General features: G+C 41.3%; 1 protein-coding gene across 4 annotated transcripts in view; it reads left to right on the forward strand.

Moving 5' to 3' along the window:
- The window catches only part of zgc:123258 (uncharacterized protein LOC641502 homolog), a 44,657-nt gene that overhangs the window by 161 nt on the left and 20,486 nt on the right, over positions 1–24,010 (forward strand). For 3 of the 4 annotated variants that reach the window (XM_061668296.1, XM_061668305.1, XM_061668314.1), the window contains exons 2-8: positions 11,875–11,985; positions 16,416–16,598; positions 20,262–20,351; positions 20,470–20,603; positions 22,257–22,411; positions 22,486–22,582; positions 22,669–22,770. In XM_061668296.1, coding sequence (XP_061524280.1) covers positions 11,875–11,985; positions 16,416–16,598; positions 20,262–20,351; positions 20,470–20,603; positions 22,257–22,411; positions 22,486–22,582; positions 22,669–22,770 — 872 coding nt within the window. Of the gene's footprint in view, positions 1–66; positions 967–11,874; positions 11,986–16,415; positions 16,599–20,261; positions 20,352–20,469; positions 20,604–22,256; positions 22,412–22,485; positions 22,583–22,668; positions 22,771–24,010 lie in introns of those variants that run through there. The other variant, XM_061668320.1, reaches the window with a different exon arrangement.

Genomic DNA, 24,010 nt, shown 5'->3' on the forward strand with positions numbered 1-24,010 from the left:
GGAAAAGAAAAACAATAACTGGGGGCCGAATAATTTCAAAGGTACTAAGCTTGCCACTTGCACATACGATTGTGTCAAAAGTAGGGCAGTTAAGGCATTGTATGTGTAACGCTAACGTAGAAGCGTCAACTTACATTACGATATTCGTGTTAAGTACTATTTATTTGAATTTCAGACGGAGGAATCAGTGTTTGTTTTATTCTCAAGCAGCGTATGAAATGCGTTAGCCCAGACTAGCAACAAGTTTTGGTTTTTCTTAGCTCGACCCTAACTGGGCAAGGGGGCGTCCAAGCAGAGAAAAAGGGAAGTGAGATGATTCAGTTTGTGCAGTGGTGTTAACCCCAAATTCACAGTGGGCCAAAATTAACAACTTGGAGAAAGTCGCGGGCCAAAGTAAATATTTATTGGAAAATTGACTGCAACATCTGCTCTATACTTTTTCCTCTGCTTAGCAGTCTCACCTCTGTGTGATAGGGCACATCTCTGTACTCAAAACCAAACTCCTCTAGAAAAGACTTGAACTGACGGTGATTCAGGCTATGGTTGGGCATCGAGAACCGATTGGAACTGACGTTCATGCTTAGGGTTGTGCATCAAGAATCGAGAACCGATTGGAACCAGGACTAATGTTTAGGTTGTCCCGGAACTGTTCAAATTAAAACATTTTGGTTCCCAGTTTCGATGCCTAGTCCTCCAGCAGTGAAGAAGTGGCGAAAAGCAACGAAGAAGCGGCATAAACCAACGAAGAAGAACGGGCACGATGATGTGCTTGTGTCCAACGACAGCGGCGGCGAACAAAAGTGTGTCTTAACTTTGTTAAAATGAATGACCAGTCACCTCAATGCAACACTTGGAATAAGATTATATTGTGAAAAGGAGTTTTTCCTGATGTGTAGCGTCTGGCACGTTCCGAGCCTCAGCCTACACCGCTCAGAGCTTCAGTGAAGTCAACTCTCAGTCAATTGGGTGAGTGAAACAATAAAATACGTCTATGCCAACATTGAGACAGCTAACAAGGTAAACGGTTGGTTCCACTAATAGTTTTTAGCATTTATAACCAACGTAAGCGGCGATGACAAAAAAAAGTTTTACGTTGGGCTAAAACTTCACTGTAGCAACTTTACATCACAATGAATTGGGACAAAATTCTTATAAATGTCTGACAGTATCAAAAACACTAACCTTGTGCCTCATCGGTGGATAGGGAAAGGAATCAGCGTTTTAAAGCATTTGGTTCCATCCATTACAAAAAAGAAAAAAACAATCACCAGTAAAGTTACTTTTTGTGCCAAAATGCTGAGTTCCGGTGCGTACCCTTCAAAATAAATGGTACAAGCTTAAAACAAGAAGTCAAGTTAAAACTTGCGCACATAAACCATTTGACGCGATGAAACAGAATACAGGGGTAGCTGTATAGCATTGTAAAAATAATTATTTTAACAATGCTGTTAGTGAAGTCAACTCTCAGTCAACTAGGTGACTGAAACAATAAAATAAAATAGTTAAACTGTTAAAATAACAATTATAACTGCTATATTTAACTTTTAGCTGAAACATTAATTAATGAATATTAAGTCAATTGTCGTTAGTTCCACACACATTGCCTTTTAGTTCATAGGTTTGATATTGATACTGGTTATAAAGAACCTCAAGTCAAATGTTCATTTTAGTCTATGCTGCGGGCTGCTAAGAAAATGAATGTTCATAATTTGGACACCCTTTATTTAAACCATGCAAAGGTTTTTGACCCAGCCCCCGAAAGGAATCGGAATCGAGAATCGTTTGGAACTGGAATCGAACCAAGGAACTGGAATCGCCCAAATTCAAACGATGCCCAACCCTAGTCATGCTCTCTGAATGACAATGACGTTACCAAGTCTTTTTATGGTGCTCATATGTTACATTTTCAGGGCTTTCCCACACAACGCTTCCTGGTTCGTGATGCAGTGATTAACTGTAAGATCACCTGCATAGTTCTTCCCCATCTTCAGTTGTTTTAAGAGATGAAAACTGTAAAGCCTCAGGCAACCAATTCCTAACCTCGTGATATCCGATCCACAGCCCTACAACCAATGTATCTAAGGATTCCTAGCGGATTTTATATCAATTATGGAGTCTGCTATCCGATACAGTCGTATCTCCTGCCTTTATGAACGGATATCCGGTTGCATCTGTTTATCGTCCCCAACACTAACCAATACCAGTACCGGCTTGGTATCGATAGTTGGCCACTACTAGTGGCCGTGTATTGTTTTATATTTCTATATCCAGACGCATATTCATTTGCAGCTCTGTCTCATATCTAAGTAACGAGTGCCGTCTATGGCTACTCGCCGTAATAATTACAATTACATTGTGCATCTTCCTTGAACTTTGTGTTATCTCGGCTCGTGTCGCTGTTGTGGTGACCCGCGAGCAGCTCACAAAGCAGGGCGACGGCGAATTGAACAGCTCCACTGCTAAGTGACCTGCTTCTAGCAGCTAGGCTAGTACGTATTAGCCGCTAGTGGGCTCGTAGACCGGCGGCGGACTGGCATGGGGTCTGGCCAATACGTCACAGCCTTGCTCTATGCGCCGCGCATCGATCCGCACAACAGAGACACTTACTGGAAAGTTAACTGTTATGGATGGGGAAAGTCAGTCGACAGGGGAAGAAACGTGATCAGCTAGGGGTGCCTAGCAAGCATTCCAAACTGTGCTGATCACTTCGAACCAGCGTGTTTTGAGAAAGATGTAGCAGAAAGCATTGGATACAGAGGTAGAGGCTGAAATAAGCTGCGGTGCCAACTATTTTTCCTACGGCCATCGGGACCTCGACCAGCCAGCAAGAGAACTAAATCTTGCAGCCGCCACGGTGCCGCAGCGCAGACAAGAGGTGAGGGTTTCCTTGTATATACCTACAACTCTTATGGTTACTATGCACTGGGCAGTATGAAAAAAATCCTACTTTGCGGTTTTTCACCTTTCGCGGGGGGTTCTGGTCCCCATTAACCACGATAAACGAGGGAACACTGTATTGTTGATTTTGTCCAGTTAATAGAGTTGTCTGATATTTGTGACAATGTTTTAATGAGATTGAAAACTGCCTGAAGAGAATACTTGGGTTCCTGTAAGTAAAGAATATCATCAGCATATAGATTGATTTTGTGTTCTGTCACTAGTGAGCAGATACCTTTTAATATTAGCATTTGACATGTAGCGGCAGCAAGAGGTTCGGTAAATATTGAAAATCGCATTGGTGAGAGTGGACATCCTTGTCTGGTTCCTCTTTGTGAAGTGATCCCATTTGTGGTGACTCTTGCTTTCGGCAAATTGTTTTATGTTGCTATCCAATGTATAAATGAATCTCCAAAACCAAATTTGCGAAGTACTGCAAACAGGAAAGCCCAGTTAACTTTATCGAAAGCTTTCTCTGCGTCAAGTGACATGATGATTGCGTTTAGATTTTTACGCTGTAACATGCTTATTAAATTCAACAGACGTCTGACGTTATTTGTGGAACTTCTACCTTTAATGAAGCCTGTCTGGTCATAGTGGATTATCGACGGAAGTACCTTTTCAAGTCTCGCTGCTAGGGCTTTCAAGCTAATCTTGATATCTGCATTAATCAGTGATAAGGGCCGATGATTCGCCGGGAGAGTGGGGTCTTTACCTGGCTTTAGTAGTAACTTAATTGAAGCTGTGTGCATATGGCTACTAATTCTACCTTTATCCTTTATCTCATTGACTGTTCTGAAAAATAGAGGCATTAGTATTGGCCAAAAATGTTTAATGAATTCAACATGGATTCCGTCCGGGCCAGGCGCCATCCCGGTTGCATATTTTTTAATCCGTTATGTAATTCTGTGATGGTTAAAGGAACAGCAAGGCTGTCTTTAATTTGTGTATTTAATTGTTGTTGGGATATTTAGATAATTAATAAAAGTTTAAATTTCATTTTGATCTGGGTTGTTCGAAGATGCGTATCAGCTGCTATAAAAATTGTAATAAATGTCATTTATTTCTAACGGTGACTGTACAGTTGCCGTTTGAATCTTGAATGGCTGTAATTAATGATTTTTCTTTATTGCGCTGAAGTTGGTTCGCAAGGAATTTTCCCGATTTATGATTGTACTCAAAGTTAGTGTATCTTAACTGTTGTAGAAAATCTGTTCTTTTTGATATGATAATGTCTGATGTTTTGCCTTTTGAAGTTGGTTTCTAAGCATATCTATCGGATTACTTGCATATTCTTCTGTGAGGTGTTTAATTTTTTCCTCAATTCCATTTTCCAATTTTTGTTCTTGTTTTTTCTTTTACGAAGCATATGATATGATTCAACCTCTCAAAACCGGTTTCCCACAACAGAGATGGGGATATGGTTGGGAGTCGTTGAATTTCAGAAACTCATCCCATTCCTTCCTCACGAAAGAATCAATATCTGGGTCCTTCAATAGGGACGTGTTGAAGTGCCATGTTGGTGGGGGTCCCAAATTTGATTAAACTTTTAGATTGCGAGAAATAGGTGCGTGATCGCTGATGATGATTTGATGTATTTTGGGAGTAATTCTTTGAGCTGCCGAATCGTTTGAAAGAGAGAAATTATTCTTGAGAAAGAGCGGTGAACTGACGAGAAAAATGTGTAGTCTCTTTTTGTACAGTTTTTCAGCCTCCATATGTCAACGAGACCAAAGTCATCCATATACTGCTCTAGTATATTGGAGCATTGTGGCTGATTACTATTTTTGAGATTTGAGCGATCTTTTAGGGGATTTAGCGTAAGGTTAAAATCACTTCCCATCATAATTATAGAAGTGGCTGACGAGTTTAACAAGTGTGAAAACAGCATGTGAAAAAAGGCTGGATCATCTTTATTTTGAGCGTATATATTGACAATTGTATTAAGCTTGTTACATATTGTAGCCCGTATAATTATATATCAGCCTTCTGGATCTGCTACTGTACTATTTATTGTAAAAAGTAGTCTTTTATGGACTAGTATTGAGACTCCTCTCTGTCTACAGTTATAAAAGGCCGAGATAACCTGAGTGAAATTAGTCAATGAGGCATTTTTCTTCCGATTTAGTAAGGTGCGTTTCTTGTAATAGGAGGAATTCTGTTTTAAATTTAGTGGTATAATCCATAATCTTAATTCTCTTTGCCTGTGATCTTATGCCATTGACATTCCAAGACACAAATATTAAGTGTGACACATAATGGGTGTGTGTATCATAATTTTAAATATATTTGGTACTATGCATTCTTTGTTGTTGTTTTTCTGACAGTTTTCGGGAGATTTCTTGGCATTGTGTTGACGAATGTTATTTAGAGAGGGTCATAGAGATGCTATATTTGAGTACTGCAAAGCCAGGGTACATAGAAGGGTAACGAGCAAACACTGAACATAGCAAACAAACAGTGACAAGGGGAAAATGTGGTTTGTGGTGCGCAAAAAGAGTTTTGAGCGACTTGTGCATTTAGTGTGTGCGGAACCAAGCAGAGCAGGAAAGCAAAGAGATAGGAGTGAGAATTCATGCTGGTGGCATGCGTGATTCCATTTTTGTTTATCTAAGCAAAAGTAGAAAGAATGAAACAAAATACAATACATTTTTTACAATTCATAACGACAACAGATCACATGTAGTACTTATCTAGAAGAGCCAAGGCGTGATGTTGGCATCACAAAACAGTTGGCCGTCGACATATAACTTGTCGATAACTAACCACGCTCGTTTGCCTTTGTCGCGGAACTTCTTCATCAACGGGTACAAAACTCTATGCCGCTCATGAATCTCCTTGGGGAACTGGTCGTTCATTCCAAACAAAGTCCCTTTAAGCTACCAACCTTGGGATTTTACAAACACTTTTTGCTGAAAGTGTTCAAACTTTGCAATGATGGGACATGGTCGTTTTTCTGGACAGGGGCCTCCCAAACGGTGGACACGGTGAAAAGTAATCGACTGTATCTTGAGCGCGGACATCATAAATTTTTTAATCTGCACCTCGGGGTCTTCCGGAGTATTGTCTGGAATGCCTGAGAAAATGAGGTTGTCACACATGCTTCTTGATTGAATGTCCAACGTAGTTTCTTTCATGAGTTTATATTCCAGTCTAAGAGTTTGTAGTTCTGCTGACGTTGACATCATGTTTGATCGAAGAGCAGTATTATCTAATCTTAGCTCATTCACTTGTTGCGTGAATTCCAAGCTCTTTCTGTTTTCGGTGATCTCCTGGCGAAGCAAATCAAGTGCAATTGACTATTTCTTGTCGATTGAAAAGTGGACACTCGTCTGTATCTCTGTCGAATCAAGCAAATCCTCAGTTGAGGTGGAAGAATCAGCTTTTTTCCTCTTCAGCGGAAGCTCGATGCATTGACACAGATCCTCCATGGTGAGGCGAGCTGATGTTGACGTAGCTGCGTGAATAGCAAGTGGCTCTTTGTAAGTTAACGCTGCTAGCAAAGCTGGCGAAGGAAAAAGGGAAAGAACGAAGCAACCATCTGCCGTTGAAAAAGAGACATTTTATCTTGTAGCTGTTTTTTTCAAGACTGTGCAAGGGGCGTCGCCATGTTTTTCATCTTCGGAAATCACGCAATCTCTTGCGTTGTCACAGCGTGCTCCCGTCTGCTTTCTATATCTTTATCAACTATTTCATGTCCGAGACTACGACTTCGACTTCCGCATTGGGCACTGTTTGCGCCAATCTAATTTAAGCGCTAGTGACGTTTAAGTCTAGTTCACCAATCAAACGACAAAAGAAAGTCACATGACCTCACACATCGTCTTCTATTGGGCTTCCCGGGCATAGGTATTAACACTAGATAAACCAGCCTGGCTGATCGTCGTGCCTAAATGGCCACCATTTTGGGAAGGTTGTCGTTAACATGAAGGTAATGGCACGCTACTCTTGTTTACATTTAGACAAACAACAGTTTTCATGTATTGTAGTATTTGTCAGGCACTGTGTGCCCAAATGTGGATATTTCCGCTCTCTTATAACTTGAGAAAGCAACGTGCAGTAAATTGCAAATGTTTTACTCTATTCACTCAGTACTTGGGTAATTATTTCACTGTGTACTTGTTACTCTTAAGTATTTTTTGGAGTACTACTTTTTTTGGAGGACTACTTTTTACTTGAGTACTCTTTGAGTACAATATTTGGCTACTCTACCCACCTCTGGAGCAGACATCCTCTATTGCTACTCTTACATTTAAGCAACATTTTTGCTCATCAGATCAGCCAGTGTGGTCTTTGTTGCACTGGTCTTTAGTATTTTCATCTTGAGGTGCTCCGGGTCGTGGCCCTGCTTGCGGTCCCAGTGGAACCGCGAAGCACATGTAACATCGGCGACGAGCTGATCCGCAAGTGTCGTCGTAATTTCTTGTGTATAATGCACACCCATGAATACGCACCCCAAAGTGGACCTCAAAATTCCGAAAACCCTTCTACCTACGTATAATGCATTTGTACAATGCATGATTTTGCTTCTACCCATATGATTAAAACATGAAGTATTATCTGTATTTTTTTAGTTTAAAAAAAATAATTATTATTATTCTGTAGTTAAGCACTTTATTTGAAAACGTAATTCTTTTTTTAATTTACTTGGTCTTATTTTGAAATTCACAGCCCAACTTTTATTTAGTAAATTAGAAAACACACAGTTATGCTCATATGTTTGATTACCTTGATTACCCCGGCAGAATTTGTAAGATGGGTACAATTCTTGAAAGAAAACATGAAGGAACAGGCGAAACACACTTTATTTTAATGGGTTTCAAATTAAGCGGTCAAGCATTTCAGAAAAGCATTATCATTCAACAAAACATAACCATAAAAAAATTAATGATGGTTGTTGTTCAGTCGTCAGTCATATTTAAAAATAAAAAAAATAAAAAGAAAATATATATATTTCACAAATTCTGCCAGGGTATGTAAATTTATGAGCACAAATGTACATATATGCAGTCACACGTACCCCTGTCATATTGGAAAGAAAGTGTAGGCTACAACATACGCTAGCATGCATGCTAGCATATGTTTTTAAAAAGGCAGCGGAAGCAAAACTGACTTCGGTTGTACTTTATTGAAGTATTTAACAATGTACTCACGTTATTTTTTGATCAATCCTCATCCACAAATCCATCAAAGTCCTCATCTCCTGTATCCGAAATGAACAGCTGAGCAAGTTCTCCATCAAACATGCCGGGTTCCCTCTCGTCATTGTCTGAGTCACTCTCGTTGCCGGGAGGCTGTTCAGCAATGATGCCGGCGTTTTCCTGCTTCCTCCAATTGCGAACCATGATCTTGAATTCTATCGCGGCTGCTTGATTCCCATGTTCCTCCGCGTAACTGATAGCTTGCAGTTTAAACTGTGCTTCTTAACCGTGTCTCTTCGTAGGTGCCATTTTCGGGGGTCCTTAGCCAAACCGATGTTGTTTTGCACAATGCACATACCGGCGCTATAGACCTACTGGGGCCGTGTCTTTAGCGTCCTCTGTCAGGCGCACCTTTCCCCCTTTACGTCCCCATGCTGTCCTCAGTCACGTCCGCCTTTCCTTTGTATAAGCAGCGTGTCAGCAGGAAATGCTCACAGTCAGTCAACCGGAGCGCTCATCTAAGTCACACAACAACATTTCCACAGATTTTGGAAATCTGTGCACACATAAGGCGCGCCGCATTATGAGGCACCCGTCCATTTTGGAGAAAATCTAAGACTTTTAAGTGCGCCTTATGGTCGTGAAAATACGGTACTTGTGTACTTAATTTCTCAAAAATTATATTTACATTAAATCATGTATATTTATTCCTCTATTTATGCCAGTGAGACATAGTGACAGACAGAACAAATGAATCGTCTTCTATTAGATGGCAGGAAGTAAATACAGTAATTAATGTATCCACTTTTTGTGACATTTTTGTTTGTTGTGCCGTGCGATTTTTCAATTGTAAAATATGTTCCTTGGCTCCATAAGGTTGGAAATCACTGCTCTAGTCAGATCGTGTATTCTAATCAGTCAGGTCAAACCAACATTACAAGATGACGGAAATAATGGGTACCATATTTTCACAACCATAAGGCGCACTTGAGTCTTAAATTTTCTCCAAAATGGACAGGGCGCCTTATAATGCGGCACGCCTTATGTGTGCACCAACTTCCAACATCTATAAATATTGTTGTGTGATGAGCGACTTGACTTTTTAAAAAATATGTTTAAATTGTATTTTATTTTTTTCCTTTTTTTGACCGCTTGACTGACTAGGAGCGGAGGAAGCAGGAAAACCAGCTTTGCCAAGTCAAGAAGATGAAGCAGAGTTTCCGCAGGAAAAAAAGAAAAACAAAACGCGGAAACAAGGCGAGGTGGCCCAAGTTGGACTAAGGACCCCCGAAAATGGCACCTACAAAGAGACACGCTTACGAAGCACAGTTTAAACTGCAATCTATTAGTTACGCAGAGGAACATGGGAATCGAGCAGCTGCGAGAGAATTCAAGATCAACGAATCCATGGTTCGCAAGTGGAGGAAGCAGGAAAACGAACTTCGCCAAGTCAAGAAGACAAAGCTGAGTTTCCGCGGAAACAAGGCGAGGTGGCCCGAGTTGGAAGACCCACTCGAGCAATGGATTAATGAGCAAAGAACAGCCGGGAGAAGCGTCTCAAGTCACCATTCGACTGAGTGCAATAGCTCTGCCATATGCAGCAAGTGAGGAAGCTTGGCATCACTCCGGCAGGCTTGACTAAGGAACTCCAACCGCTAGACATCGGTGTAAACAGGGCGTTCAAAGTGAAGTTGCGAGCGGCGTGGAAGCGATGGATGACAGATGGCGAACACAGTTTTACTAAGACTACGAGGCAGCGCCGGGCGAGTTACGCCACAATTTGTGAATGGATTGTGGATGCTTGGGGTAACGTGTCTGCTTGTACTGTTGGTCGAGCTTTCGTAAAAGCCGGTGTCAATTCTGAGGAGCCGCACGGCAACGAGACTGACTCCGACAATGACGAGAGGGAACCTGGCGTGTTTGATGGAGAACTTGCCCAGCTCATCATTTCGGATACACAAGAGGAGGACTTTGATGGCTTGTGGATGAGGATTGATCAAAAAATAACGTGAGTACATTGTTAAATACTTCAATAAAGTACAACCGAACTCAGTTTTGCTCCTTCTGCCTTTTTAAAAACATTGTTTTAGCGTGCATGCATGCTACTGTATGTTTTAAGCTAGCGTATGTTTTACCATGCCTGCACCCAATAATACGGTGCGCCTTATGTATGTGTTAAATACAGAAATAGACCCCGTAACTGAGACTGCGCCTTTTAATACGGTGCGCCTTATGGTCGTGAAAATACGGTATTTAACCTTTAAAGAAGAGGAGGCTATTCATGTGGCACAGTTTGAAGCAGGCATCAGGTGCAGGTGGAGCTGGACTTGGCTCAAGTTGGAGGCCAAAACAAAAAAGCACAGAATGAGAATTTTATTTTAATCTTAAATTTGTACATCATGTACTTGAGCGGTGTAAATAAATGTTTTTCTGAGTGAAGAAAATGTTGATTTTTGTCTTATTGTACTCTTCAGAGTCTTCCAGATTGCTTAATTTGTTAAAATAAAAAAAATTATCCGGTGGGGGATCACCCCCCCCCCCAGACTTCCCCTCCATCGTTTTTTTTTTTTTTTTTTTGGTCACCTTTTTCATGCCTTTGGTGTTTGCATGTCTGTTATAAGATGCACTTATGTATGGAATTTTGTTAACTTAAGTGTTCACTCGTATGAAATAGAAGACTAAACATTTATTAATTTATGCATTTTTATTGAGGAACAAAAACTTTTGAAGTGTATTTGCTCCAAGGCCATTTCTCCTCTTAGACACGAGTTCCCCTGCCTTACAAAAAACTCTTTCACAGGGTGCAGATGAAGATGGTGAGCATAAAAATTGTAGTCCTAAGTGCGAGTTGATAAGTTTCAGAAGGTCCCTGAAGCCCTCATTTTCAACAATGGTGAGTGGCTGACAGTCTTTGATGATCATGTTGACCACATCCTCATCCACTGCTTGCTTGTTAGGAACTGCAAGCCAAAAGGAAATATTTTGTTAAAAGCTTATTAAAGGACTATTTTTTCCAAACAATATTACAGTCATACAAAGCCTTTTGTGTGTAATAAACTATTTTTGAAAAATATTTTTTTTTGTGAGAATTTCAACATACCAAGGGTACTCACACGAGTATCTGCCAATTCTTCATTGCCATGCCGAACACTATAATGCCTCAGCATTAATGAAGTGCTCTTATCGATGTTAGACAGCTCTGTGGAGCAGAGCCGACACTTCAACTAGGATAAAATAAAAAGTTAATTTCTCTGAAAACAATTCAAACCTCTTACCAGAAAAGAGTACAAACATATTTAATTAAAACATTAACAGTAAACAATGCCCAAAGGAGAAAAATACTTACCTTATTTGGCGTCAAAAGATAAAAATTATTCCAGACTGGGGAAAACGTCTTGGAACGATCCATGAAGTCAGTGGAGTGTGAGGGCAAGCAAAACTACATCCAACAAATCCGCAACATGTCGACACAGTTTGTTTCCTTATAAACACAATTTGGCGCAGCACATCCAAACGACACACTTCATGCATTGGTCACATGATTTTTTTTTTCTTAAAACGATACAGGCACCAATACGGGGTTTCACTCTTGTGCACTCGGCACAGTGCTGACGCAGCAATGTTGTTTGTCCCATCTCTACTAGAAAGTTGACTTTTTGGTGTTTATTACAGTAATGTAGCACGTGGCCACAACAAAGTATCACAAGTTGTCATTTGTATTAAATGCAATTTAACGGTTCATCAACTACTTTATAGATTGTTTGAAATTGAGGCTCATTTTGCATCTTTCCCACAGATAAACTGCCAAGAGGGCATCCTGCATATTTCAGATGGAAGCAAAGAACAGGAATTCTGCATCGTTTACAATCAGTCCTGGACCCGCCTGTCAAAAAGCCTCGATACTGCTGTAAGATGCTCTCACTTTTCGAGGTTATGCTCACTCAAATAATTGTTTTAATTGTAGTGTACTTTAAATTAAATCTGTGTTCCATGAGTGAAAAACAAAATGTACATTATGGCTAGCAACAAGTCAAAGGTTGGATGGATGGATGTCATTCCTTATATGCCCTTAATCGATTTACCTTATTTAGCTGTATGAGCGAGGCTAAATATTACACCACACCTTCAGTTGTGCTCATACAGTGGGTAAGGAAAAGTTTTCAGACCCCCTTAAAATGTTCACTCTTTGTTATATTTCAGCTATTTGTCATTTAAGTTAATTTTTTTCCACATTAATGTACACACAGCACTCCATATTGACAGAAAAAAACAGAATTGTTGAAATGTTTGCAGATTTATTTAAAAAGAAAAACTGAAATATCAGACAGCCTAAAGTATTCAGACCCTTTGGTCAGTATTTAGTTGAAGCACCCGATTGAGCTGATACAGCCATGAGTCTTTTTGGGAATGATGCAACAAGTTTTTCACACCTGGATTTGGGGATCATCTGCCATTCCTCCTTGCAGATCCTCTCCAGTTCTGTCAGGTTAGATGGTGAAAGTTGGTGGGCAGCCGTTTTCAGGTCTTTCCAGAGATGCTCAATTGGGTTTAAGTCAGGGCTCTGGATGGGCCATTTGAAAACAGTCACGGAAAAACTCAGGGAGTTCCTTTGACCTCATGATTCTCATTTGCTCTGACATGCACTGTGAGCTGTAAGGTCTTGTATAGACAGGGGTGTGGCTTTCGTAATCAAGTACAATCCGTATAATCAAACACAGCTGGACTCCAATGAAGGTGTCGAACCATTTTAAGGATGATCAGAAGAAATGGACAGCACCCGAGTTAATAATATGAGTGTCACAGCAAAGGGTCTGAATACTTATGGCTGTGTGATATTTAAGTTTTTCTTTTTTAATAAATCAGCAAGAATTTCAACAATTCAACAAAAGTTTTTGTGTTATCTTTCATATTCTCTGAAAAATGCAGCTCTATGGGGGGCACAAGCCAGTGCAAACTGTAGGCCGGTCCCAAGCCCGGATGAATGCAGAGGGTTGCGTCAGGAAGGGCGTCCGGCTTAAAACTTTGCCAAAAAAATATGAGCGTTCATCCAAAGAATTCCATACCGGATCGGTCGTGGCTCGGGTTAACAATGTCCGCCACTGGCGCCGTCAACCTGGAGGCCGCCAGTGGAAATTAATCTACTATGGGTCGAAGTCGAAGAAGAGGTGGAAAGCGGGTTCTTCGGAAGAAACAGAAGAGGAAAGCACGGAGCCTAGAACTGAATGTGGGGACTTTTAATGTTGGGACTATGACAGGAAAATCTCAGGAGTTGGTTGACATGATGATTAGGAGAAAGGTTGATATATTGTGTGTCCAGGAGACCAGGTGGCAAGGCAGTAAGGCTCAAAGTTCAGGGGCAGGGTTTAAATTATTTTACCATGGTGTAGATGGGAAGAGAAATGGAGTCAGGATTATTTTAAAAGAAGAGTTGGCTAAGAATGTCTTGGAGGTGAAAAGAGTATCAGATCGAGTGATGAGGCTGAAACTTTAAATTGAGGGTGTTATGTATAATGTGATTAGTGGCTATGCCCCACAGGTAGAATGTGACGTAGAGGTGAAAGAGGAATTCTGGAAGGAGCTAGATGAAGTAGTTCTGAGGATCCCAGACAGAGAGAAAGTCGTGATTGTTGCAGATTGTAATGGACATGTTGGTGAAGGAAATAGCGGTGATGAAGAAGTAATGGCTAAGTATGGCATCCAGGAAAGAAACTTGGAGGGACAGATGGTGGTAGACTTTGAAAGGATGAAAATGGCTGTAGTGAACACTTTTTTCCAGAAGAGGCAGGAACATAGGGTGACCTACAAAAGTGGAGGTAGAACCACACAGGTGGATTACATCTTGTGCAGACGATGTAATCTGAAGGAGGTTACCGACTGTAAGGTAGTGGTAGGGGAGAGTGTGGCTAGACAGCATAGGATGGTGGTGTGTAAGATGACTGGTGGTGGGGAGGAAGATTAGGAAGACAAAGGCAGAGCAGAGAACCATGTGGTGGAAGCTGAGACAGGACGAGTGTTGTGCAGCCTTTCGGGAAGAGGTGAGACAGGCTCTTGGTGGACAGGAGGAGCTTCAGGAAGACTGGACCACTGCAGCCAAGGTGATCAGAGAGGCAGGCAAGAGAGTACTTGGTGTATCTTCTGGCAGGAAAGGAGCGAAGGAGACTTGGTGGTGGAACCTCACAGTACAGGAAATCATACAAGGAAAAAGGTTAGCTAAAAAGAAGTGGGACACTAAGAGGACCGAGGAGAGGCGAAAGGAATTCATTGAGCTGCGACAGGACAAAGGTAGAAGTGGCAAAGGCCAAACAAGAGGCATATGATGACATGTATGCCAGGACACTAAAGGAGAAAATGATCAATACAGGTTGGCCAGACAGAGGGATAGAGATGGGAAGGATGTGCAGCAGGTTAGGGTGATTAAGGATAGAGATGGAAATATGTTGACTGGTGCCACTAGTGTGCTAGATAGTTGGAAAGAATACATCGTGGAGTTGATGAGGAAAATGAGAGAGAAGGGAGAGTAGAAGAGTCAAGTGTGGTGGACCATGAAGTGACAATGATTAGTAAGGGGGAAGTTAGAAAGGCATTAAAGAGGATGAAAAATGGAAAGGCAGTTGGTCCTAATGACATTCCTGTGGAGGTATGGAAGCATCTAGGAGAGATGGCTGTGGAGTTTTTGACCAGCTCGTCCAATAGAATTCTAGCACGTGAGAAGATGCCTGAGGAATGGAGGAAAAGTGTGCACGTGCCCATTTTTAAGAACAAGGGTGATGTGCAGAGCTGTGGGAACTATAAAGGAATAAAGTTGATGAGCCACACAATGAGGAGGTGTGCGTGTGTACGTTGTTATGGGAAAGAGTAGTTATGGGAAAGTTATGGGAAAGAGTAGTGGAGGCTAGACTGAGGACAGAAGTGAGTATTTGCAAGCAACGCTATGGTTTCATGCCTAGAAAGAGTACCACAGATGCATTATTTGCCTTGAGGATGTTGTTAGAAAAGTACAGAGAAGGTCAGAAGGAGCTACATTGTCCTTGTGGATCTAAAGAAAGCCTATGACAGAGTACCTAGAGAGGAACTGTGGTACTGCATGCGGAAGTCTTGAGTGGCAGAGAAGTATGTTAGAACAGTGGTAAGGTGTGCTGTTGGTGTGACAGAGGAATTTAAGGTGGAGGTGGGACTGGGATCAGCCCTGAGCACCTTCCTGTTTGCAGTGGTGATGGATGGACTGACAGATGAGGTTAGGCTGGAATCCCCGTGGACCATGATGTTCGCAGATGACATTGTGATCTGGAGTGAAAGCAGGGAGCAGGTGGAGGAACAGTTAGAAGGATGGAGGCATGCACTGGAAAGCAGAGGAATGAAGATTTGGCGAAGTAAGGCAGAATATATGTGCATGAATGAGAGGGGTCATGGGGGAAGAGTGAGGCTACAGGGAGGAGAGAAAGCAAGGGTGGAGGACTTTACTTGTGGTCAGGAAGTGAAGAAACGGGTTGGAACGGGTGGAGGAAAGTGTCAGGTGTGTTATGTGACATAAGAGACTGCTAGGATGAAGGGCAAAGTTTATAAAACAGTTGTGAGGCCAGCCATGATGTAATTATAATAAAATTATTACAAAAATAGAAATGAGCTCATCAGAGGGACAGCCAAGGTTCGATGTTTTGGAGACAAAGTTAGAGAGAGCAGACTTCGATGGTTTGGACACGTCCAGAGGAGAAATAGTGAGTATATTGGTAGAAGGATGATGAGGAGAGCTAGAGGAAGAGAGCTACAGGAAGACCAAAGAGGAAGTTGATGGATGTCATCAGGGAAGACATGAGGGCAGTTGGTGTTCGAGAGAGGGATGCAGAAGATAAGCTTACATGGAAAAGGATGACGCGCTGTGGCGACCCCTAAAAGGACAAGCCAAAAGGAAAAGAAGATTCATATCTTATAAGAAATCATAAATTATGCCCGGGTATGTAAACCTATTAGCACAACTGTATCAATATGACGCAGTGCGGTTCTGCAAACTACTACTGCAATAACAAAAATTTTAATGAATACTTCTCTGACAGTGTGAAGCAAATATTTTCTTTTAATTGAATCTCATTAGATTGTGCTGGTATGCTTAACAAAATGTCTCATGATGAAGAAAAAGAAGAATCACCTTTTATTGTCATGAACATGCATGCATGAACACGAAATTTGTTCTCTGCATTTAACCCATCACAGTGAACAGTGTTGTTACATGTTAGTGGAACACACTGGAGCAGGGGGCAGCTGAAGCGCCCGGGGAGCATTTCGGGGTATTAGTGTCTTCCAAAGTTTTTAAATGTCGGGTGTTTGTCTTCTGTTGTTCAGGTGCAGTATCCTCTGGTGAACCTGATGTCCACGCTACTGTGTGACTCCTCAGGAGTCAGTCCGGAGGTGGTGAAAGGCAAAGTTTTGGTGGTGATGAGGGGTGACTGTACTTTCAGTCAAAAGGCTCTGGTTGCTCAGGCCCTCGGGGCTACAACGTTGCTCATTGCTAGCAACAAAACTCTGGTAGGACAATTTTTTTTTTGAGCCAGTGTGTCATTTATCTGAACATAACACAATGCAACACAAGCTATCCTTTTTCTATTGCGCTAGTCCTCATAAGAGTCATGGTTGACGTCGAGCCTAATACGGTCCCTGTACGACCGGTGTTGGAGTTTGGACGGCATTGCCGGCAGGAAGTTGGTTAGAGTTGGACTCCACCGAGGGTTCATTAGGCTGTGATCTTCAACTCTCGCTGGAGCTGTTCGTAGCCAAGTGTGAAGCGATTGGCTGGGATTAAAGTCATCACCTCCAAATCTGAGGCCGTGGTAGTCAGTCGGAAAAGTGTGGCGTGCCTTCTCCGGGTCATGGAAGAAATCCTGGCCCAAGTAGAGGAGTTCAAGTATCTTGGGACCTTGTTCACGAGTGAGGGAAGAATGGAGCGGGAGATCGACAGGTGGATCGGTGCAGCGTCTGCAGTAATGCGGACTCTGCATTTGTCTGTCATGCTGAAGAAGAGCTGAGCCAAAAGGCAAAGCTCATTTTCCCGGTCGATCTGCGTTCTTACCCTTATCTATGATAACGAGCTGTCGCGACCGAAAAAACAAGATCACGTTGAGAAGCGACCGAAATTAGTTTCCTCCGCAGGGTGTCCAGTCTCTATTAGAGAGAGGGTGAGAAGCTTAGTCACCCTTGAGGGGCTGAGAGTCAAGCCGCTGCTCCTCTGCATCGAGAGGAGCCAAATGAGGTGGCTCGGGCATCTCGTTTGGATGCCTTCCTGGAGAGGTGTTCCCGCGATATCCTACCGGGACGAGGCCCTGGGGAGTACACTAGGCACACTGGACCGACTACGTCTCTCTGCTGGCCTGGGAACAACTTGGGATCATCCCAGAAGAGCTGGATGAAGTGGCTGGGGAGAGGGAAGTTTGGGCTTCCTTGCTAAAGCTGCTGTGACCCGACCCTGGATAAGCAGAAGAAGAAGATGGATGGATGGATGGATGGATGGATGGATGGATGGACAGTGAACCCCCGCTATTTGCGAATAATTGAAGCCCCTTTAAAAGGGGTTTTTAATTAACCATAGATGTCACAAAATGCTGGCAAATCACTTCAATTTTAGAGGAGCATAACGCAGAACATCATCAAAGACCAACACCATGTATCTAGCTTGTACACAAACCATGAATGACTATTCAGTACTGTAATTAATTATTCATATCAAACAAATCAACATTTATATAGCACTGTTCATACATTAAAATGCAACACAGTGCTTTGCAGAAATCAAAACCAACAATTAAAATGGAAAGGAATATACAAGACCCACCCCTCTCACCACCACAATATAAACGCAAAACACACCCACATGAACATGCAACGTACACACGCACACAGCACGTACAGTATTGATTAATAGTATAGAGACGTGGCAAGGCACTGAGGATCCAGGTGAGGGAAAAACAAACCTGTGGGAGCCATCCACACCGAGAGGTTCTGCAGCCACAGGGGATGCCGCCACAAAGACCACCATGACCCGGGAAGACCGGGATGGATTCCCCACATTGCACAGAGCTCCCCTGATCACACTGGGAAACTGCCGAATGACAAAATAAACCACATTCACATGTTGCTCATCAATAGTGTTAACTGGTATACTAGGCTCAGTAACATGCTCGAGCACAAACTGATGCGACATCACACATGGGCCAACAAATATGCACTCAAGCACTTTATATTACCGATATTTAGTCAACTCGCCTTTTGGCCTTTACACACCATAATAAATGTTAGTGAATACCCAAACAAATTGAAACAGAAAAGTAGGCTATCAGTGGCTGCAACGAAGCAGAATCGTACTTTTACTTTTGACGATGCTTGAGGTGCATTTAAGGACGGCCAACAAAACAGGACATCTCAAATGCAGATGAAACTTAGGGAATTAAACCTAGCAACACTATGATTCTGCTACATGGCCCCAAAATAATACTGTAATTGCTTAAAATTAAGCACAAAAACAGCAAATAGATGAGATTTTCATCAAATAACAGAATTTGGGTAAAAAAAAAAAAAATAATAATAATATGAGACTTTACAAATGCGGAACGATGACTGTAAGGGTGTTTACTGTATAATAAAACCAAAATTTAGTAACTAGACAGATACGGTAGCATCATGGACTGTGAAATTATACTGTTTGTTGTTAAGATTCTTCCAGATTTTTGCTAGTCATTAGCCACTTTGCTTTTAGCCACAGATATGAATGGGTAGATACAACACGCCCCTTTTGAGCTGAGTGACTTCAGTGACGCTAAACTAGGAGAGTAAAAGTAGTCACCACATTCCATGTGTGTGATTGGCAAGAAAACCAAAACACCAGGGACTCCTTTATTATTAAAATTTAAATCGATGCTTTCAGCTAAAAGCAAACTTTAGCATCTGGAGTGTAGTGACGGCGATCGGGGAAGAGTAGCGACTAGCGGAGGACGTTGACGTTGAATGTGCAGAGGAGCTAATAAAGCCATTAAAGCAGCAAATCGGTGCTTCGTGCCTTTATTGTTGCCACCACCCAGCTCAGCTGTGCAACGAGAGAAGGGAGTTAACACCTGCGTGTCCTGACCACAGTCAGGTGACCGTAGCAGGAAAGGTTAACACTTCGTATAAAGAAACTAAAATACATTAAAATAAAAAAATAAGAGGCTGTATTTACCATTACTGCTGAGAGTGTGAAAAAAGGAGGGCGAAAAAGGCAAAGATACTCCCACCGCACAAACACAGACAAGCACTATGCACTAGCTAAGCAGAAATACTATGGTGCTGGGACAAAATGGCGGACGAGGCACGGGCGTCCTAAAGTCGAAACGTCATAGGTCGAGTGCGTCGTAACTCGAGGACTTCCTGTAAAGGTAAAAGTGATGTTTAATGTTCATTGAGACATTTCATTGGTGATTTTAATTATTTTCTGGATGTTAATCTATAGTTATTCTTTATAAAATGTATTTTTTATTTTGTATGTTTTTGTTTGTCTAGAACCGATTCATTGGATATACTGTATTTCCTATGGGTAATATTCCTTTGGATTTTGTTTTAGTCAGACTTTTTGGAACACATTCATCACGAAAACCAAGCTTCCACTCTACATATTGTACAAGGCTTTGACCTGAGCACAACCACAATTTTTCAGCAAATAAAGGAGAACAAGTTAAAAAAAAAAATCCACGAATAGGTGAATCTGAGCGTATGAGGGGGAACACAAATTGGACTGAGAATCTAGCAATTGGCTCTGTTTTTGGTAGTATGGTTATCATACATATCCTCTTTCCCACAACACACTTGAATTGAGGTAATCCTTTGAGATGCTCACTGAGCTGAGGTTATTTTTACTGACATTTCACACTTTGACGATTTGAACTCAAGGTTTTATCTGGCTTTTGAGGTATATTTTCACAGAAATCTTAAGATCGACACTCAGTCATACCACTTTTGGGACTTTCCACTTTGGAACATGCTCTGTGTGTATCAGCATACAAATTAAACAAGATGCAGAAGTAAATTATGGACACGGAAGTGGTAAATCAGCGGTTCGCAGTGTCAGCATATACATATTTAATCAATGTGTCATGCATATAGCAGGAAGTTGACAGGAGCACAGCCAGCTTTATTCAATGTCTTCTGATCAACTTGTCTTTTCAGGTCCCTCCATCAGCCAATGACTCTGAGTACTCAAAGGTCCAAATTCCTCTGGCCCTCATGAGGTATATGGACTTTGTGGAAGCACAACAGGTAACCTTTGCCTGTCCCTAAACTCCTTCTTGAAACCTTTAGTTGTTTTTTCTTTTCTTTCAGTTTTCACTGAGCAAGAAAGTTGACACTTGCTAAACGGTGTAATTTTTTAAATCAGGTTTTCGGTGATGAGATGCAGGTGAGGCTTTATGCGCCGCCCTCCTCCAAGATCGACGCCAGCATCGGCGTCATGCTGCTGATCTCCATCTCCACCGTTGCCTTGGGTGGTTATTGGAGTGGAGCCTGTGAGAGGTTAGAGCTTACTGATAGATAAGCTTTCTGTTTACACGAGTGGTGGGCAAGTTAAGCCTCATGAAGCACTGAGGCTTTCCTAACAATTGTGCCGAAAAAGATTAAAACCTTCAAGGCTTCAGTGACTCTTACATCCGGTGGACAACTGAAGCCATACCAACCACTAAAGAGCACGATTGTAGCACAGGCAGTGTTTCCCATAACCACAATAAAAATCTTTATGGTCATTCAAGTGTTTTGTTCATTCATACCAAATAATGATTATATTGTCATGACAATAAAATATGGAGATGCTCTCCCCCATACTCTAAAACACATTGCAGATTAACCCAAAGAATAAATGAAACACCTTGAGCCAATGCAAAGCTTCGAAACATTTTGAAGGAATGAAGCATGAAGCGATACGTCATCGGTCACGTGACACTGGTGTTTTGATACGAGGTCCGACACAGCGTTTCGATTTGCTCCGCTTCAGGAAGAGTGACACAAGCTCCAAAGCCTCTGTATCATTTGCCCATCACTAGTTTTCAATCACATGATAATGGACAAGGAAACATCTAAATTGCAACGCAATCTGTTCCAGGATGCTGATTTGTTCCGATTCTGACATTTTCTTTTATCAGAAATAATGGAAATACAGAGAACCCCTCTTTTATCGCAGGGGCTATATTCCAGACCCACTTACGATAAGTGAACATCTAGGATGTAAATTTTAAAAATAGTTTTAACCCTCCCACATGCTTTTTAAACATCCATCCATCCATTTTCTGAGCCGCTTCTCATTAGGGTCGCGGGCGTGCTGGAGCCTATCCCAGCTGTCATCGGTCAGGAGGCGGGGTACACCCTGAACTGGTTGCCAGCCAATCGCAGGGCACATACATACAAACAAACAATCATTCACACTCACAGTCACACCTCCGGACAATTTAGAGTCTCCAATTAATGCATGTTTTTGGGATGTGGGAGGAAACCGGAGTGCCCGGAGAAAACTCAGGCAGGCACGGGGAGAACATGCAAACTCCACACAGGCGGTGCCTGGGATTGTACCTCCTCAGAACTGTGAGGCTGACGCTCTAACCAGTCGGCCACCGTGCTGCCGCTTTTTAAACATATTGAAACTAATTTTAGTTGGGGGCATTCTCTGCCTTTTTTTCTTGTTCTTCTTCTTCTGTTGTGCTGTATGTCTTCCAGTCTCAGGTCTGCCCAGCATGTTGTGGCACAAAGTGTTACTACAATGAAGGCGCACAATTCTAAAGACTTGTCTGTAAAACCCATTAAAACAATCGCTTGACGATCTTAATGTTCTTCTTAGAAGGTTCTTCTCTTAGCATCCTTTTAAGGCTACCCCTTATGGAATAAGTTGCAATAAAAGCCACAACAATCCAAAGATAAAGCAAATCATGATTGTTGAAATGAAGTCTCAAGTCTTTCCTGGCATCATGTACGATGGTGATCCGTCTTTTTATTTAGTTAAAAAAAACAAAAAGCCATGCAAGACATCATGCTCTTAATGGGTATATTTTTCCCAATAAGTGCAGAATGTTTTCCACTGTATATATAATAAGTGTCAGTTTACAGTCTATTTAAAAATGCAGTTTAAGTGTAATAAAAAGCCAAAAGCATAATAATGATGTCATTCCTTTGTGTTCTCAGACGTGAGCGTTTGAATTTGGGTCTAGGAGGAGCAAGTGGAGACAACAAAGCAGATAGCGAAGACCTTTCCGTGTACTCTCCTATCAAAGTGGTTCTCTTAGTTGCCTTCATGTGCGGCGTCCTCATCCTCATGTATTACTTCTACAACATTCTAAGTAGGTGGGACATGAAATGAAAAATTCCCATTTGAAAAGATTTGAACTGTTTTGGCGTGTTTCTTTTCCAACAGTTTACGTCTTCATCGCCATATTTTGCGTTGCGTCTGCCAATGCGCTGTTCAATTGCATTAATGCAGTGCTGGATTTATTGGGCTGTGCCAATGGGAGGTATTTGCATCTTTAAATCTGACATTAGGTAAAAGTAAAATCATCATTAAAGGTTTCCTTTGTTTAATCCTTTTTTTCGTCTTCAGCTTCACCGTTCACAACACCAACTTCTCAGTGAGGTCCCTCATTCTGGCTTCTGTGTGCATAAGCATCTCTGTGGTCTGGGGTGTCTACAGGAATGAAAGCAGGTACTCGGGCATGCAACCAAGCGAGGAGCTGTTTTTCCAGCTTAACAACTTAGTTGCTATATTTAGCCACTTACTTTAATTTAAAAAACATGACGGCAAATAACTAAAGACGGCAAATTTAAAAACACGACAGCAAATAACTAAACACAACAGCAAATTAAAAACCACAACAAATAACTAATCAGAACAACAAATAGCACAACAGCAAATAAAAAAAATAACAACAAAAAAACTAATCACAACAACAAATAAAAAATCACAACAAAAAATAACTAATCACAATAGTAAATGATAAATCACAGCAACAAATGAAAAAACAACAACAAATGAAAAAAACAAAATGAAATTAAGATACTGGAAAAGGTAGTACTAGTCTGGTCTTAATCTCATGGTAGGATAATAATTACAATATCGTGGGAAAGCTCACGGTATTGCATGAAGGTTCACAATACAGGTGGGGCAAAGAGACAGAAGCAGGAGAACTGAAAAACCTTTTACTTGTTGGCTGACTTCTCGAAAGGCTTTAGTCGTTTCTGTGTGTTTTCCCACAGGTTTTTGTGAAAAAGACATCTTGAAATCATATATTACCGTGCACTTCTATCCCCGTCCATCCAATTTTTATATTTGTATACGGTACCTCCAAAAAGCTATTATTGCTACAGCAATAATCATGCTATCCTCACAATGACAAAACTGTCCATTGAGAAATTGTCTAACAATTTTACAGTATTTACTGGTTTTTTTTTTTTTTGTTTTTTTTTATCTCCCATTTGGATATCTGCTACTACTACTGACAGTAAATTATTTGCTTGAGTCCAAAAATTCAAGTCAAGTCATAAATGCAGGAACACTCTTAAAGGCATGGGAATCCTTAGTTTCTTTTCTTCCACATAGTGATAATGTAGGATGATTTATTTTTCTGAGCAGCCTGTGATGGTTTAATTTGAAATGTGGAAATTTTATTTGAAGAGCGGGAAAGAAGTATGGTAGATTTATTTTTGGAGTTCTATCTGTCTTTGTGTAGAGTGGAGCTATTTCATCATTATTTTTATTATTTATTTTTGGGACTACTGTAATGGAATGGGGTAGGGATATGTTGTAACGGGGAGTTTTAATAGTTTTTCTCTCTCTCCGTGTGATAGTCTTTCACCCATGACTTCCGACTTGAGATACACACTCACTAGTACACTTCTATAGAGTGCTACTGTTACAATATGCTGAAATAATTCAGCAGGTCATC

The sequence above is a fragment of the Phycodurus eques genome, chromosome 2 (genome assembly GCF_024500275.1).
Source record: "Phycodurus eques isolate BA_2022a chromosome 2, UOR_Pequ_1.1, whole genome shotgun sequence".
Taxonomy (NCBI): domain Eukaryota; kingdom Metazoa; phylum Chordata; class Actinopteri; order Syngnathiformes; family Syngnathidae; genus Phycodurus; species Phycodurus eques.